Consider the following 14,908-nt stretch of genomic DNA (forward strand, 5'->3'; position numbering starts at 1 on the left):
ACTTGGAGGATGCACTGACGATAGCCAAGGCACAATAGGTATTCTAGATGGGGGATTTTGATGTCCGCCATCTAGAGTGGCTCAGGAGTAATACTACTGATTTGAGCTGGTAGGGTCCTATAGGACATAGCTTCCAGACTTAGTCTATAGCAAGTGGTGAGGGAACCAGCAATAGAGGAAAACATACTTGACCTCATCCTTACCAATCTGCTGGCTGCAGATACACCTTCCCCAGTAATTATCAGTAAATGTGATCACTGAACAGTCCTTTTGGAGACAAAGTTCTTTCTTCACATTGAGAATAACCTCAACTGTGTAGTGTGGCACTATCACCGTGCTAAATGGGACAGACTTAACCAGATGTAGCAACTCAAGAATGGGTATCCAAGAGGCATTGTTGGCCATCAACAGCAGCAGAATTGTACTCCTGCACAATTTGTAACCTTATGGTCCAGCATATCCTCCACTCAATCATTACTATCAAGCCAGGGGATCAACTCTGGTTCAATAGAGTGCAGGAGAGCATGGCAGGAGCAGCACCATGACATCTGAAAATAAGGTGTCACTTGGTAAAGCTATCAAATAAGACAACTTGCACGCTAAATAGCAGGTGATAGAGCTAAGCGATTCCACAACCAATGGATCAGATCTAAGCTCTGCAGTCCTGCCACATTCAGTCTTGAGTAGTAGTGGATGATTAAACACGTCACTGGAGGAGGAGGAGACTCCATAAATATTCCATCCTCTATGATGAAAGAGCTCAGCACATCAGTGCAAAAGATATGACTGAAACATTGGCAACAATCTTCAGCCAGAAGTGGCAAGTGGATGATCCATTTCTGCCTCCTCCAGTGGTCCCCAGCATTTCAGATATCAGTCTTCAGCCAATTTGATGCACTCCATGTGATAGTAAAAAACATTTTGAGACACTGGGTACTGCAAAGGCTACGGGCAATGACAACATTCTGGCAATAGTACTGAAGACTTGTGCTCCAGAATGTGCTGCTACAGTAGCCAAACTGTTCCAGTAGAATTGCAACTACCCAACAACGTGAAGAATTGCCCAGTATGTCCTGTACATTAAAAAAAAGGACAAATCCAACCTAGCTAGTTACCACCTTGCCTGTCTACTTTCACTCCATTACTAAGGTGATGGAAGGTGTCATCAACAGTGCTATCAAGCAGCACCCGTGCAGTAATAACCTGCTCAGTGACGCCCAGTTTGGGTTCTGCCAGGGCAACTCAGCTCCTGACCTCATTACAGCCTTGGTTCAAGCATGGACAAAGGAGCTAAATTCCAGAGGCGAGGGCTCTTGACAGCAACGCTGCATTCTACCAAGTGTGGCATCAAGGAGTCTTAGCAAAACTGGAATCAATGGTTATAAGAGGGAAAACTCTATACTGGTTGGAACCATACCTGACACATTGTTTCCTTTAGGCGAGGAGACTAGGACCCGTGGACACAGCCTTAGAATTAGAGGGGGTAAATTCAGAACAGAAATGCGGAGACATTTCTTCAGCCAGAGAGTGGTGGGCCTGTGGAATTCATTGCCGCGGAGTGCAGTGGAGGCCGGGATGCTAAATGTCTTCAAGGCAGAGATTGATAAATTCTTGATGTCACCAGGAATTAAGGGCTACGGGGAGAATGCAGGTAAGTGGAGTTGAAATGCCCATCAGCCATGATTGAATGGCGGAGTGGACCCGATGGGCCAAATGGCCTTGCTTCCACTCCTATGTCTTATGGTCATTATAGGAAGGTGGTTGTAGTATTTGGAGGTCAGTAATCTTCACTACAGGTCACCTCTGCAGGTTCCTCAATGTAGTCTCTTAGGCCCAACCATCTTCAGTTGCTTTATCAATAATCTTTCCTCCATCATAAGGTTAGCAGTAGGGATGTTTGCTAATGATTGCACAATGTTCAGCAGCATTTGATAACTCTCAGATACTCTCAGTCCATCTTCAAAAACAACGAGATTTGGACAAGATCCAGGCTTGGGATGACAAGTGGCAAATAACATTGGTGCCACACAAAAGCCAAGCTATGATGATTACCAGTAAGAGAAAATCTCATCTGTGTCTCTTGGCACTCAGTGGGGGATTCAGTGACAGTAACACTACTATCAGCATTCTTGGGCTTACATTGACCAGAGCCAAATGGACTTGCCACATAAACACAGTAGCTACAAGAGCAGGTTAGAGGCTAGAAATATTGTCGTGAGTAATTCATCTCCTAACTCCCCAAAGCCTGTCCATCATCAAACAGGCACAAGTCATGAATGTAATTAAAATACTCCCCACTTGCCTGGATGGGTGCAGCTCCAACAAAGTCCAGAAGCTTGACACCATCCAAGACAAAGCAGCCTGCTTGATTGACACAATATCCACAAGCATCCATTCCCCCCACCACCAATCCTCAGTCGCAGCAGTGTGTGCTATCTACAAGATGCACTGCATAAATTCACCTAAGATCTCGGACAGCAGCTTTCAAACTCACAGCGGTTTCCATTTTGAAGGAGAAGGGCAGCAGACACATGGTAGCACCACCATGTTGAAGTTCCTCTCCAAGCCACTCACCATCCTGACTTGGAAATATTTGCCATTCCTTCACTGCCACAGGGTCAAAATCATGGAATTCCCTCCCTAATGGCAATGTGGGTCAACCCACAAAAGGTAAACTGCAGCAGTTCAAAAAGGCAGCTCACCATCTCCTTCTCAAGGGCAACTAGGAATTGGCAATAAATGTTGGCCAGCCGGTGATACTCTCATCCCACAAATGAATCAAAAGACTGTGATGAGAGATGAATTCATTTCAATGCAATCTCACAATTGCCAGAACAACCAAAGGTCAATTATTGCCTCTGTTGATATTAATTTCCTTCCCTTACCCTATTAGCTCATTACTTATCACAACATATGAATAAAGATGAGATGTTTAAAAGAAATCCATTATTTGTGTTTTGTAGGTCAGCACTACAAATTCTCCACAAATCCTGTGAGATAGCGCGTAGGTACAATTACTATCCGTCAGGAATTGCTTTGACTTGGACCAGTTACTACGAGAGTTGCATTAACTCGGATCAAAGTTGTATTAATGAATGGAATGCAATGCAAGACTTGCAGTCCATGCGAGCAGACTCACCGCCAATGTTTGTCGATAAGTGAGTAAAGATTGCAAACTTTTGAAAAGTTTTCTTTCCAACAGAATTTCTTTGTGGATTACTTTGAGATCAGCATACTTCTCCAGATCAGACTTTTTTTTTAGCAAGAGTCATTTTTGACAAAGCCATGCGGAGCAATGATAGGTATATGAAAAGCAAAATACTGAAGATTGTTGATTGCTATATTTACATTATATTTATTTAACATGTTGTTCTGTTCTGTTTCTTGGCCCTTGTTCAGTTTTTACACTTCTTTTCTCCCTTGCATTGCTTTTGAAGCAGTTTCAACAAGGAGCATAGAGAATCCCCTGCAATTTTCAGTGTCATGTGTGCTGACCTTTGCTTAATGTGATTGAGATTTTTGGAAAGCATTTAATGTGCTATTCAAATTAAATTCTAACTAATTTCTTACTGAGAATAAGATAATGCATTAAACAAAGAGAGATGATCTATTCCTTTTTCTCATGAGCCTATATTTTGAAATATATAAAATACCATCAGGCTAGTAGTGATTTTGAATGCTTTGTGTTTAAAAAAGAAATGACGGCTAGAACCATGAGTTTTTTATTCTCCTTTGCCTTGCACTGGAGTTGAAATTCTTCTCTCTCTGCGTTCATGATATTCAACATTTAAGTACTATTCTGAGTTTGTAAAACTACAAAGGTAGTTGGTGTCTGAATATTTGTTTCTGCGTTTGCGCCAGTCCCAAGAGAGCTGTGCTGTGAATTTCAACTACCCTGCACCTAATCAAGTAGCGTTACATCTGTCATAAAAGAAGGAAGAGTAGGAAAATATACTATTCTGTAACGCCCCACAAGATCCATCATAGCCCCTGCTCCCCTCATCTTAAAAAGGAAAGCTTCAAGGGATTTTTGTTTTTCTTGCCAATTTCCTTGTGCAAACCAACTTCCAGTGTAGAAATCAGATATGCAACTTGAGCCTCAGAAACTTTAACTGTGGAGAGAATCACATCTATTTCCAGATTTATAAAAACTCTTTAATATTCAGCATAGTTCTTGCATAAAAAAATAGAAATAAGAGCACTATGTGAACTCCAAGTACTCTACTAATTGTTTCTAAACTTCAAAAATACTAATTTCACACAAATTGCAATGTGATTGACTCATGTATACCGATGTGATTCTGATGTCATTTTTTAACCTGTTTTTTGGTTAGCTCTTTTGGATTTTGGTATGCAGGTAAGGTGATTAACTTTGAGAAAAACATATTTGTGTGTTTTTTTTACAGACCAACAGAGAATGAACTAACTGAACGATTAATAAAAAATAAACTAAGATATATAATGATGAGCAAAGACTTGGAAAATGTCACATCTAAAGATGTAAGTTTGCAATTGAGCCAGATGAATATGCTTCAAGTTGTAGAAAAGTTACTTGAGAGTAACATGGAAATTTTATCATTGATTTACATCAATGATGTAGGAAGTCATTCTTATTTAGCTACTCCTTGAACCAGTTATTTTGTGCTTGCATCTTAATTGATACTGATCTCTGTTAATCCATGTTAATCAAATCAAAGGTGTATGATTTTTTTCTATCAATCAAAATATGCTTAACCTGTATTTTAATACAGATAATGGTTAATTCATGGCAAAACAAAGTTTAACTTGAATCTGTCGTGCTTGGATGATTGTCCTGCTTTTGCTGGTATTTTTGTCTTTTCAATAAGACCTCAAATATTTGTTTTTTTTTTTGACCTGTTGTAGAATTGTTGGTTAACTAAACTAAGAAAAACAGAATATCTGGAATATGTGGATCTAGTCACAAAAGGAAAATAGGAAAATGCTCCTCATTTGTTTTGTCCAGCTCTGCATCCCAATCAAAAAGATGTTTGAATTGGATACCTGCTTGTCCGTCTAGGCAGAGAACAGGCAGGTGATTTGCTTGAAAGTGCAGATAGAAAAAGCAATCAAAAATCATTTTTGAGGTTCTAGAATGTTTTTACATTTCTGTAAGGCAATGCTTAGCTTTGGAAGACCCTTTGCAAAATTGACATTGAAAGCAGAGGAAATGTACACTGTAAATGTTCCAAAAAGATACAAAGATTAAAAAATTACGATCATGATGGTAGACATGCGATTCTGTCACTGCTTACACTAAAGTGCGCAACACTAAAAAGTGACTTAACAGTGGGTTTTCAATTGTTAGGTTTTCTGGTGAAATATTTTTTAAAAACTAATTTCTCTGGGCAGTAGGTCAGTGACTTGGAAAATTAAATTTAAAAATGAAACAGAGTGATTTCTGAGGTTAGGGAATGTTTTAATGTAGATTTGTTCAATCATGGAATGCTTCCCAAATGTCATTGACGTAGATATGCTTGGACCTTTCAAGAGAAGAGTAGATAAACATTTGAAAAAGAGGAAGATAGAAATTTTGAGGAGAGAACTGAGCCAAGTGACTAGCTTGGAATTGAGCCAGCAAAGAATTGATGCAGATGCAATGGACTGCATCTTTTATGCTGTAAGTTTCTAGGCTTTCAATGAAGAGTAATCTGAAAATTGGAACAGTGAATACATAATTTACTGGCTTAAAAATCAGCATGTAATTCATTCAGAGCCAGATATTGTCCACTGTACAACATAGAGATAAATATACAGGTCTAAGTCCTGGATTGTGTGGTGTTAGTTGATTTTTGTGAGAGCAGCAGTTGAAAACTGCATTTTACTTCAGCACCCTAAACAACAGTCAGGGCCAGAGAACCCACAGAGTACACACTTGGTCATCTGGCAAAGACAACATATGCTTCAATTATGAAACCGTTTGCTAGCACTATTTAAGAAAGGTGGTAAGGAAAAGCCATGGAACAATAGACTGGTGAGCCTGATGTCGGTGGTGGGCAAGTTGTTGGAGGGAACCCTGAGCGACAGGATTTACGTATACTTGGAAAGGCAAGGACTGATTAGGGATAGTCAGCATGGCTTTGTGTGTGGGAAATCATGTCTCACGAACTTGATTGAGTTTTTTTTGAAGAAGTAACAAAGAGGATTGATGAGGGCAGAGTGGTGGGTGTGACCTTTTGGACTTCGGTAAGGCATTCGACAAGGTTCCCTGTGGGAGACTGGTTAGCAAGGTTAGATCTTGTGGAATATAGGAGAACTAGCTATTTGGATTGAGAACTGGCTCAAAGGTAGAAGACAGAGGGTACTGGTGGAGGGTTGTTTTTCAGAATGGAAACCTGTGACCAGTGGAGTACCACAAGGATCGGTGCTGGGTCCACTATGTTTCATCATTTATATAAATGATTTGGATGTGAATATAGTAAGAATAGTTAGTAAGTTTGCAGATGACACCAAAATTGGAGGTGTAGTGGGCAGCGAACAAGGTTACCTGAGATTACAACAGGATCTTGATCAAACGGGCCAATGGGCTGAGGAGTGGCAGATGGAGTTTAATTTAGATAAATGCAAGGTGCTGTATTTTGGAAAAGCAAATCAGAGCAGGACTTACAAACTTTATGGTAAGGTCCTAGGGAGTGTTGCTGAACAAAGAGACCTTGGAGTGCAGGTTCATAATTCCTTAAGTGGAGTCATAGGTAGATAGGATAGTGAAGAAGGCATTTGGTATGCTTTCCTTTATTGCTCAGAGTATTAAGTATAGAAGTTGGGGGGTCATGTTGCGGCTGTACAGGACACTGGTTAGGCCACTGTTGGAATATTGCATGCAGTTGTGAAACTTGAAAGCGTTCAGAAAAGATTCACAAGGATCTTGCCAAGGTTGGAGGATTTGAGCTATAGGGAGAAGCTGATTGGGCTGGGGCTGTTTTCCCTGGAGCGTCAGAGGCTGAGGGTTGGCTTTAAAGAGGTTTATAAAATGATGAGGAGCATGAAAAGGATAAATAGAAAGTCTTTTCCCTGGAGTGGGGACGTCCAGAAATAGAGGACATAGGTTTAGGGTGAGAGGGGTAAGATATAAGGGAAAACCTTTTCATGCAGATGGTTCTGCATGTATGGAATGAGCTGCTAGAGGAAGTGGTGAAAGCTGGTACAATTGCAGCGTTTAACAGGCATCTGGATGGGGATATGAATAGGAAGGGTTTAGAGGGATATGGGCCGGTGCTGGCAAATGGGACTAGATTAGTTAGGATATCTGCTTGGCATGGACGAGTTGGACCAAAGGGCCTGTTTCCCTGCTGTCCATGTCTATGACTCTGAGCCTATAACTAGTCATAGAGTTGTTCTTTATGGAAACAGACCCTTCCATCTAACCAGTCTGTAACGACTAAACTAGTCTCGTCTGCCTGCGCTTGACCTGTACCACTCCAAGCATTTCTTATTCATTTATTTATCTAAATGTTTCTTGAATATTGTAACTGTACCTTCATCCACTTCTGCCTCTGGAGGTTTATTCCACACACGAAGTACTCTCTGTGTGATAAAACTTGCCCCCATGTCTTTTTTAAATCTTTCTTCTCTCACCTTAAAAATATGTCTGCTAATCTTGAAATCCCCCACCCTTAGTAAATGGCACATGTCTTTTCCTTCACCCAAATCCCTCATGATTTTATAAGCCTCTATAAGGTCACCCCTCAAACTCCCACACTCCAGTGAAAGAAGTCCCAGCCCATCCAGCCTCTCCTTATAACTCAAACCCTCTATTCCCAGCAACATCTCTTCTGAGCCCCCTCCAGCTTAATAATATCTTTCCTATAACAGAGCAACCAGAACCATACACATTTCTCCAGAAGAGACCTCACCAAAGTCCTGTACAACTCAACATAACGTCCCAACTCCTGTACTCAAAGGTCTGAGCAATGAAGGCAAACATGCTAAACGCCTTCTTAATCACCTTATCTATATGTGATGCAAATTTCAAAGAAATTTGTATCTGAACCCCTAGGTCTCTCTGTTCTACAAAACTATCCAAGGCACTACTTTTAATTGTATAAGTCCTACCTTGTTTCTTTTAACCAAAATTCAACTCCTCACATTTATCAAAATTAAACTCCATCTCCTGTTCTTCAGCCCATTGACCCAACTGATTTCTTTGTAATTTTAGGTAACCTTCTTCGCTGTCCACTGTACCACCAATTTTGGTGTCATCCACAGACTTACTAACCATGCCTTCTATATTCTCATCTAAATCATTTATATAAATGACAAACTAAAGTGGACCCAATATCAACCTCCACAGAACACTGCCAGTCACAGTCCTTCAGACTGAAATACAGTCCTCCACCATCACTCTGTCTTCTGCCATTAAGAGAGCTGATACCGTCCGTAGAGTCAAATCCTAAGAAGTGTTTGTTCCATTAATTTACAAGAAAAAACAAAGCCAAGGAAACTTGCACAGGTTTTAGTAAGTAGTTATTGCATTCTATACTTGTTACTGAAGATTTTCTTTTGTTTATAGATTCGAAATGAGTTGGAACAACAGATGAACTGCACTTTGAAAGAGTATAAAGGATTTATTGACAATGAAATGCTGATCATTTTAGGTCAAATGGATAAAGCTACCCTAATATTTGATCATCTTTATCTGGTAATATATTTGTCTCGCTATTCTGTGGCATTTCTAAATTCCAGAAAATGGAATGTTGTTTATTTTCACAAGAGTATTTGTACAAAGTGGAAACTGTTGCTTTAGAGTTTATGTTTGCTGCAACTTGAATAGAACAGCTGATTTTTTTTTTTGCATCTTGATTATAAGATATAAGAGCAAAATAGGCCTTTCAATCTACCTGCAAACATTTGTGGCTTACAAACAGCACATCTGACTCATATATGACTTTACACATCATTTTTGAAGTGATTTTTGAAAAACTTTGTAGTTCAGGTTGATGATAAGTGTGTAAGTTAGCTCGCTGAGCTTGAAGGTTTGTTTTCAGAAGTTTCATCACCATGCTGGGTAACATCATCAGTGAGAGTCTCCAGTGAAGTGCTGGTGGTATGTCCCGCCTCTTTATTTATAGGTCTTGGTTTCTTAAGGTGGGTGATCTCATTGTGTACCCGATTTTGTTGAAAACATTGTGTAGATACTTTTCTTCTGCTTTTTATAGTTCTTGGGTGTTGCAGTGTGATGTATGTAGCTCATTGAAATAATGAAAAAAACAGGAAAAAAATCTGTACAATGTTGTCAAGGAAAATGGGTACCTAATAAACAAAAAACGCCAATTCCTCAGAGGCAAACTCAAACAAATAGACACAACGCAACCAAAAGCTATAGCCACTTTACCTTACATCAAAGACATATCAGAAATGACTTCCAGACTATTCAGGCCGATTGGCATCATGGTAGCCCACAAACCCAGCAACACACTTAAGCAGTGACTAATAAACCTAAAGGATCCATTAGATACTACCAGCAAAACTAACGTAATTTACAAGAAACCATGCAAGAACTGTAAAAAAAAAACACTACATTGGATAAACTATCTGGAAACTTGCCACCAGGATACGTGAACACCAAGTGGCCACCAAAAGACATGGTCCACTATCACTTGTTTCTATACATACAGATAAAGAAGGACACCACTTTGACTGGGACAACACAAAAAAAAATGAGTTGAAACTTTATTGCTGGAACAGCACAGCAGGTCAGGCAGCATCCAGGGAACAGGAGATTCGACGTTTCGGGCACAGGTTCTCTACAAAAAAAAATGATTCTTGTAATCCTGTTAGCTTTATGTCAACCAAATCAGAAAGCACTCAAATGGACAGTCTGTTAAAATATCTTGATGAAGCTGCCATTCATTCTCTGACGAACACAGCACCTACTGTGACAAAATTTATGACCACATGAAACTCAACTAAGCATTGTTAATGGCCACAGCTGTTCAAATAGAATATTCTCTAGAAGGAACGAACAGCAGGTGCAAGTTTCATTTTCAAAACAGAGTGTCTGTCTGAGTCAATCAATCAGTAAGGGAGCAGACATATAGAATTTTTTTTAAGTGTCGAGCCACGTCAGTCAAAGCCATTTCAATTACAGTAGAAACAAATGACAGAGTAAGCTGACAGGACGTTTTGTTATAATCTTCACTGCATTCTGACACTTTGCGCATTGCAAAATGCTGTAATGGTTATGAACAAATACAGAAGGGAGGGGTCAATGTTTGATCGAATTTAGAATAAAAATCCCTATAATGAGTGACTGAATTAAAAACTTATTTTATAATACAGCACCTAATAGTGACCAATGAAGTTGTGAAAATATTTTCAAGCATTTACCTTCAAGAATGTTCCAGATTCCTTGTCAGGCTTTCTGTTTTCTTCATATACCTCAAATCTGGTGTACTTTTCATGTATTTCCTCAACTCTGCACTGCCAGATAAAGTGTGGAGAAATAAATCTGATTTTCAACTGTCACTTAATGTTGGCTGCATAGGTTGACTGAGCAATACTGACCTGTAAAAAGGCCAGAGGAAAGTGGCATGAGTTCAGTGATGTGAAACAAAATTGGATTTCCTTATTTAAAAATAACAAACTGTGACCATTCATGCACTGAAACATGCCTCTTCACCCATGTTAAATTCAGCCCTTGATTTCAATTAAATGTACAACATAACAGTTTTGTTTACATCTTGGTCAGAACTCATTCATACTCCGTACCCTAACGTTAACGATTTGGTTGAAGAAATTGAGTGCAATGTCTCCATTTGCAGATGACTCTAAGCTGGGTGGCAGTGAATGCGAAGAGGCTGCAGGAAGACCTGGACAGATTGACTGAGTGGGCAAATGTTTGGCAAATGCAATATAAAATGAATAAATTTGAGTTATGGACCTTGTTCACAAAAACACGAAGGCATGTTTTTATGTGAATGGTGGCAGTATAGGAAGAGGTTAGGTGTAATGAGACCTGCATGTCACTGTGAAACAGTCGCTGAAGGTTGACATGCAGGTGCAGCAGGTGGTGAGGAAATTTAGTGGCATACTGGCCTTCAGAGCCAGAGGATTTGAATATCAGAGTAAAGTTGTCTTGCTACAATTATACAGGACTTTGATGAAGCCACATCTTGAGTATTGTGGGCAGTTTTAGTCTCCTAATTCAAGGAAGGATATTCGTGCTTTTGAGGGAGTCTAGTGAAGGTTCACCAGACTAACTCCTGGGATTGCAGGACTGACATATGAGGAAAGACTGAATCAACTGGACTTGTACTCACTGGAATTTAGAAGAATTGGGGGTATCTCATAGAAACCTATAAAATCCTGATGGGACTGGACAGGTTAGATGTGGGAGGAATGTTCCTAATGTTGGAGAAATGTTCCTAATGTTGGAGAGGTCCAGAACAAGGGGTCACGGTTTAAGAATGAGGGGTAAGCCATTCAGGACTGAGATGAGGAGGAATTTCTTCACTCAGTTGTGAACCTGTAACATTCTCTCCCACAGGAAGCTATTGGTGCTCGTTTGTTAGATAGTTTCAAGAGGGAGCTGATCGTGATGCTTGTGGCAAAGGGCATCAAAGGGATGGAGAGAAAGTGGAAATGGGATACTGAAGTTGCATGATCAGCCATGATCATATTGAATAGTGGTGCAGGCTTGAAGGGCCGAAGGCCTACTCCTGCACTTAGTTTCTGTTTCTTACCAGTTAGACAATTCCGAGAGCTATATAAGTTGAAGAGTTATTCAAATTAAAACAGCCTGGGAAACCTGTCTTTCCACCTTTCTAAAAGGGAACTGGGTGAGACTGTGAATTCTGCAGCAAGTAACTCCCTTTCTGGCCTCCCGTAGATGCTCCATCATCGACAAGACACAAATCATGGATGTGATAGAGTACTGTCCACTTGCTTGAATGGGTGCAGCTTAACTCAAGAAACTCAACATAATCCAGGACAATGCAGCTTGACCCATCCACCACCTTAAATTTTCGCTCCCACCATTACTGACACATTGGCAGCCTTGTGTATCATTAGATACATTATGCAATTTATCAAGACTGCTTTGCTTCTAAACCCTTAGCTCCTGCCATGTAGGATGACATGGGCAGCAGTTGCATGGGCACACCATCACTTTCAAATTCCCTCACTTCCCACACACTTCATAACTTGAATTTACATTTCTTTACTCCCATTCAGTGAGTCACTTTCATGGAACTCCCTTCTTAACATGGAACACCTCAAGAAAACAACTTACCACTATTTTCTGAAAGACTTGATTCTTGAATTGCAGGTGGATAGGATAGTGAAGATGGCATTTGGTATGCTTGCCTTTATTGGTCAGTGCATGAGTATAGAAGTTGGGAGGTCATGTTGCGGCTGTACAGGACATTGGTTAGACCAATTCTAGTCTCCCTGCTGGGGGATGCTGCCAGTGTTGGATGTTTTGAGCTGTAGAAAGAGGCTGAATAGACTGCCTATTTTCGAGAACAAAACAGGACAAGACACAGGACTGGTTTGAAGCGAGCTCAAGTAAGCTCACCGCTGTCATTGAGGCAAAGTGTGTTGCACCATTCAAGCACAAACGCCACCCCACCCAGGCAACACTGCAAGGGCTGAGGACAGCAAGAGGCAAAGCCCAGAAACAGCCAGATACTGGCTACAACTATGCGAAAGCATTCAGTCATCATTTGACACAGGCAACATCAGTGGAGTGTACGGGAGATCAAGAAAACCATCAATCCAACCCATAGCAAGATAGCACCAGTGAAAACCATAACAGGCAAGACGATCAAAGACAAAGGCAAGCAGGTGGAGAGATGGGTGGAACATTACTCTGAACTCTACTCCAGAGAAAATAGCATCTCAGACAGCGTGCTAGACACCATGGAATGCCTGCCTGTTATGGAGGAACTGGATGCATTCCGATTGCCGAAGAGCTGAGTAAAGCAATTGACAGCCTGTCTAATGGGAAGGCACCAGGGTTGGATGGCATTCCACCAGAGGCCGTCAAGTGCGTAAAGGGCATCTTGCTAAACCAACTGCACGAACTACTGTGCCAGTACTGGAAAGAGGGAGTAGTGCCGCAAGACATGAGAAAGACTGCAACATTGTCATCCTATACAGAACAAAGGGAACAGAAGTGAATGTAACAACTACAGGGGAATCTCTTTACTGAGCATCATTGGGAACGTTTTCGCCCACATGGCCCTGAACAGATTGCGGAAAATTGCCAAAAGGGTATATCCCGAGTGTCGGTCCGAGACTCCTCCGAATAGTTCAGTCATTTAGTTTGATGGCTCTTCTTCAGAGGCCTTCGCAGCAGTGTGAAGAAGTGCTGTGAGGTTGCCCCCACCCTGTTCAGCATCTTTGCAGTCATCCTGAAGCACACCTTTGGAACATAAACTGATGGTGTCCACCTGCACATCAGATTGAACGGGAGACTGTTCAGTCTGTCCCTGCTGAGGGTGAAAACCAAGGTTTGTGAAGTACTCATCAGGGACATGTTGTTTGCAGATGACGTGGTACAGGCAACACATTCAGAAGAGCAATTGCATGGACAGCTTCTCAAAAGCCTGCCAGGACTTCAGCTTGACCATCAGCCTGAAGAAGACCAAAGTGTTAAGTGAAGGTATTGAGCACCCCCCTGACATTACTATCAACAACTACGAGCTGGAGGAAATCCATGAGTTTACATACCTTGGCTCCACCATCACGAACAGTTTCTCCATAGACTCTGAGATCAACAGTTGGATCAGACGAGCAGTCTTAACACTTGTCAGGCTGAAAAAGAGATTCTGGGAGAACAGAACACTAATGGCGGACACCAAGGTTACAGTCTACAGGATTTTTGTCCTCAGCACACTGCTTTATAGCAGTGAGACCTGGAGCCTCGATACCCAAACAAATGCGACGTCTCAATGCCTTCCACCTTCACAGCCTGAGACACATCCTGAACATCAAGTGGACTGACCGAATCACCAATCAGGAGGTCCTGGCCCGCTCCCAGATACCCAGCCTCTTCACTCTGCTTCATGAAGTCACTGAACATGAATGTCAAGAGGTGGGAGGACATTGCAAGCGATTACTCTCGCTGGAGGCTGGAATTACACAGAGGACTAAAAAGAGAAGTGAAGCTGAAGCTTGCTGCTGAAGTGCAACTGCCAAAAAAGCAGCACCGAGACAACGCCAGAGGACTGCACCTTCAAGTGCAGTCACTGCAGCTGAGACTGCCACTCCCATGTGGGCCTCTAAGGCCACAACAACACTGCTCTACCAATAAAGATTGAAGCAAGACTTCCTAGGCTTAGGTCCATGGTCTTGTAAGACTAATGGATGCTACTGGTATTTTCCCTGGAGCATCAGAGGCTGAGGGGTAACCTTGTAGAGATTAATAAAATCCTGAGGGGCATGGTTAGGGTAAATAGCCAAGGTCTTTTCCCCAGGGTGGGAGAGTACAAAACTAGAGGGCATAGGTTTAAGGTGAGAGGGGAAAGATTTAGAGGCAACTTTTTCATGCAGAGGGTGGTGTGTATATGGAACGAGCTGCCAGAAGAAGTGGGGGCTGGTACAATTACAACATTTAGAAGACATCTGAATGGGTATATTGAATAGGGAGGGTTTAGAGGGATACGGGCTAAATGCTGGCAAATGGGACTAGATTTATTTAGGATAGCTGGTCGGCATGGATGAGGTGGACCGAAGGATCTGTTTCTGTGCTGTTTATCTCTGATGTTTAGAAATGAGCAATAACTGCTGGACTTGCCAGTGACACCAACATCCCCTTCAAAGAATTAAACAAAAGCAATTCAAAAGAAAAATTAATCTTCCTGTGTTCTATGAAAATTATTGCAATTATTAAATAATCTTTAAATAATGTGTTTTCTGAAAGATATCAAGTGACATGTCCCAAGTGAAA

At 41.2% G+C, this 14,908-nt stretch overlaps 1 protein-coding gene across 6 annotated transcripts in view; it reads left to right on the top strand.

The window, feature by feature from the left end:
- LOC122562571 (protein phosphatase Slingshot homolog 1-like) overlaps nt 1-14,908 on the top strand; it is a 118,571-nt gene that overhangs the window by 67,405 nt on the left and 36,258 nt on the right. For all 6 annotated transcript variants that reach the window (XM_087999950.1, XM_043715523.2, XM_043715522.2 and 3 more), the window contains 3 exons: nt 2,964-3,158; nt 4,407-4,500; nt 8,528-8,656. In XM_087999950.1, the coding sequence (XP_087856076.1) occupies nt 2,964-3,158; nt 4,407-4,500; nt 8,528-8,656 (418 nt within the window). The remainder of the gene's footprint in view (nt 1-2,963; nt 3,159-4,406; nt 4,501-8,527; nt 8,657-14,908) is intronic.

This window comes from Chiloscyllium plagiosum, unplaced genomic scaffold (genome assembly GCF_037043375.1).
Source record: "Chiloscyllium plagiosum isolate Xiang-an unplaced genomic scaffold, Cpla_swu_hap1 HiC_scaffold_24, whole genome shotgun sequence".
Lineage (NCBI taxonomy): Eukaryota > Metazoa > Chordata > Chondrichthyes > Orectolobiformes > Hemiscylliidae > Chiloscyllium > Chiloscyllium plagiosum.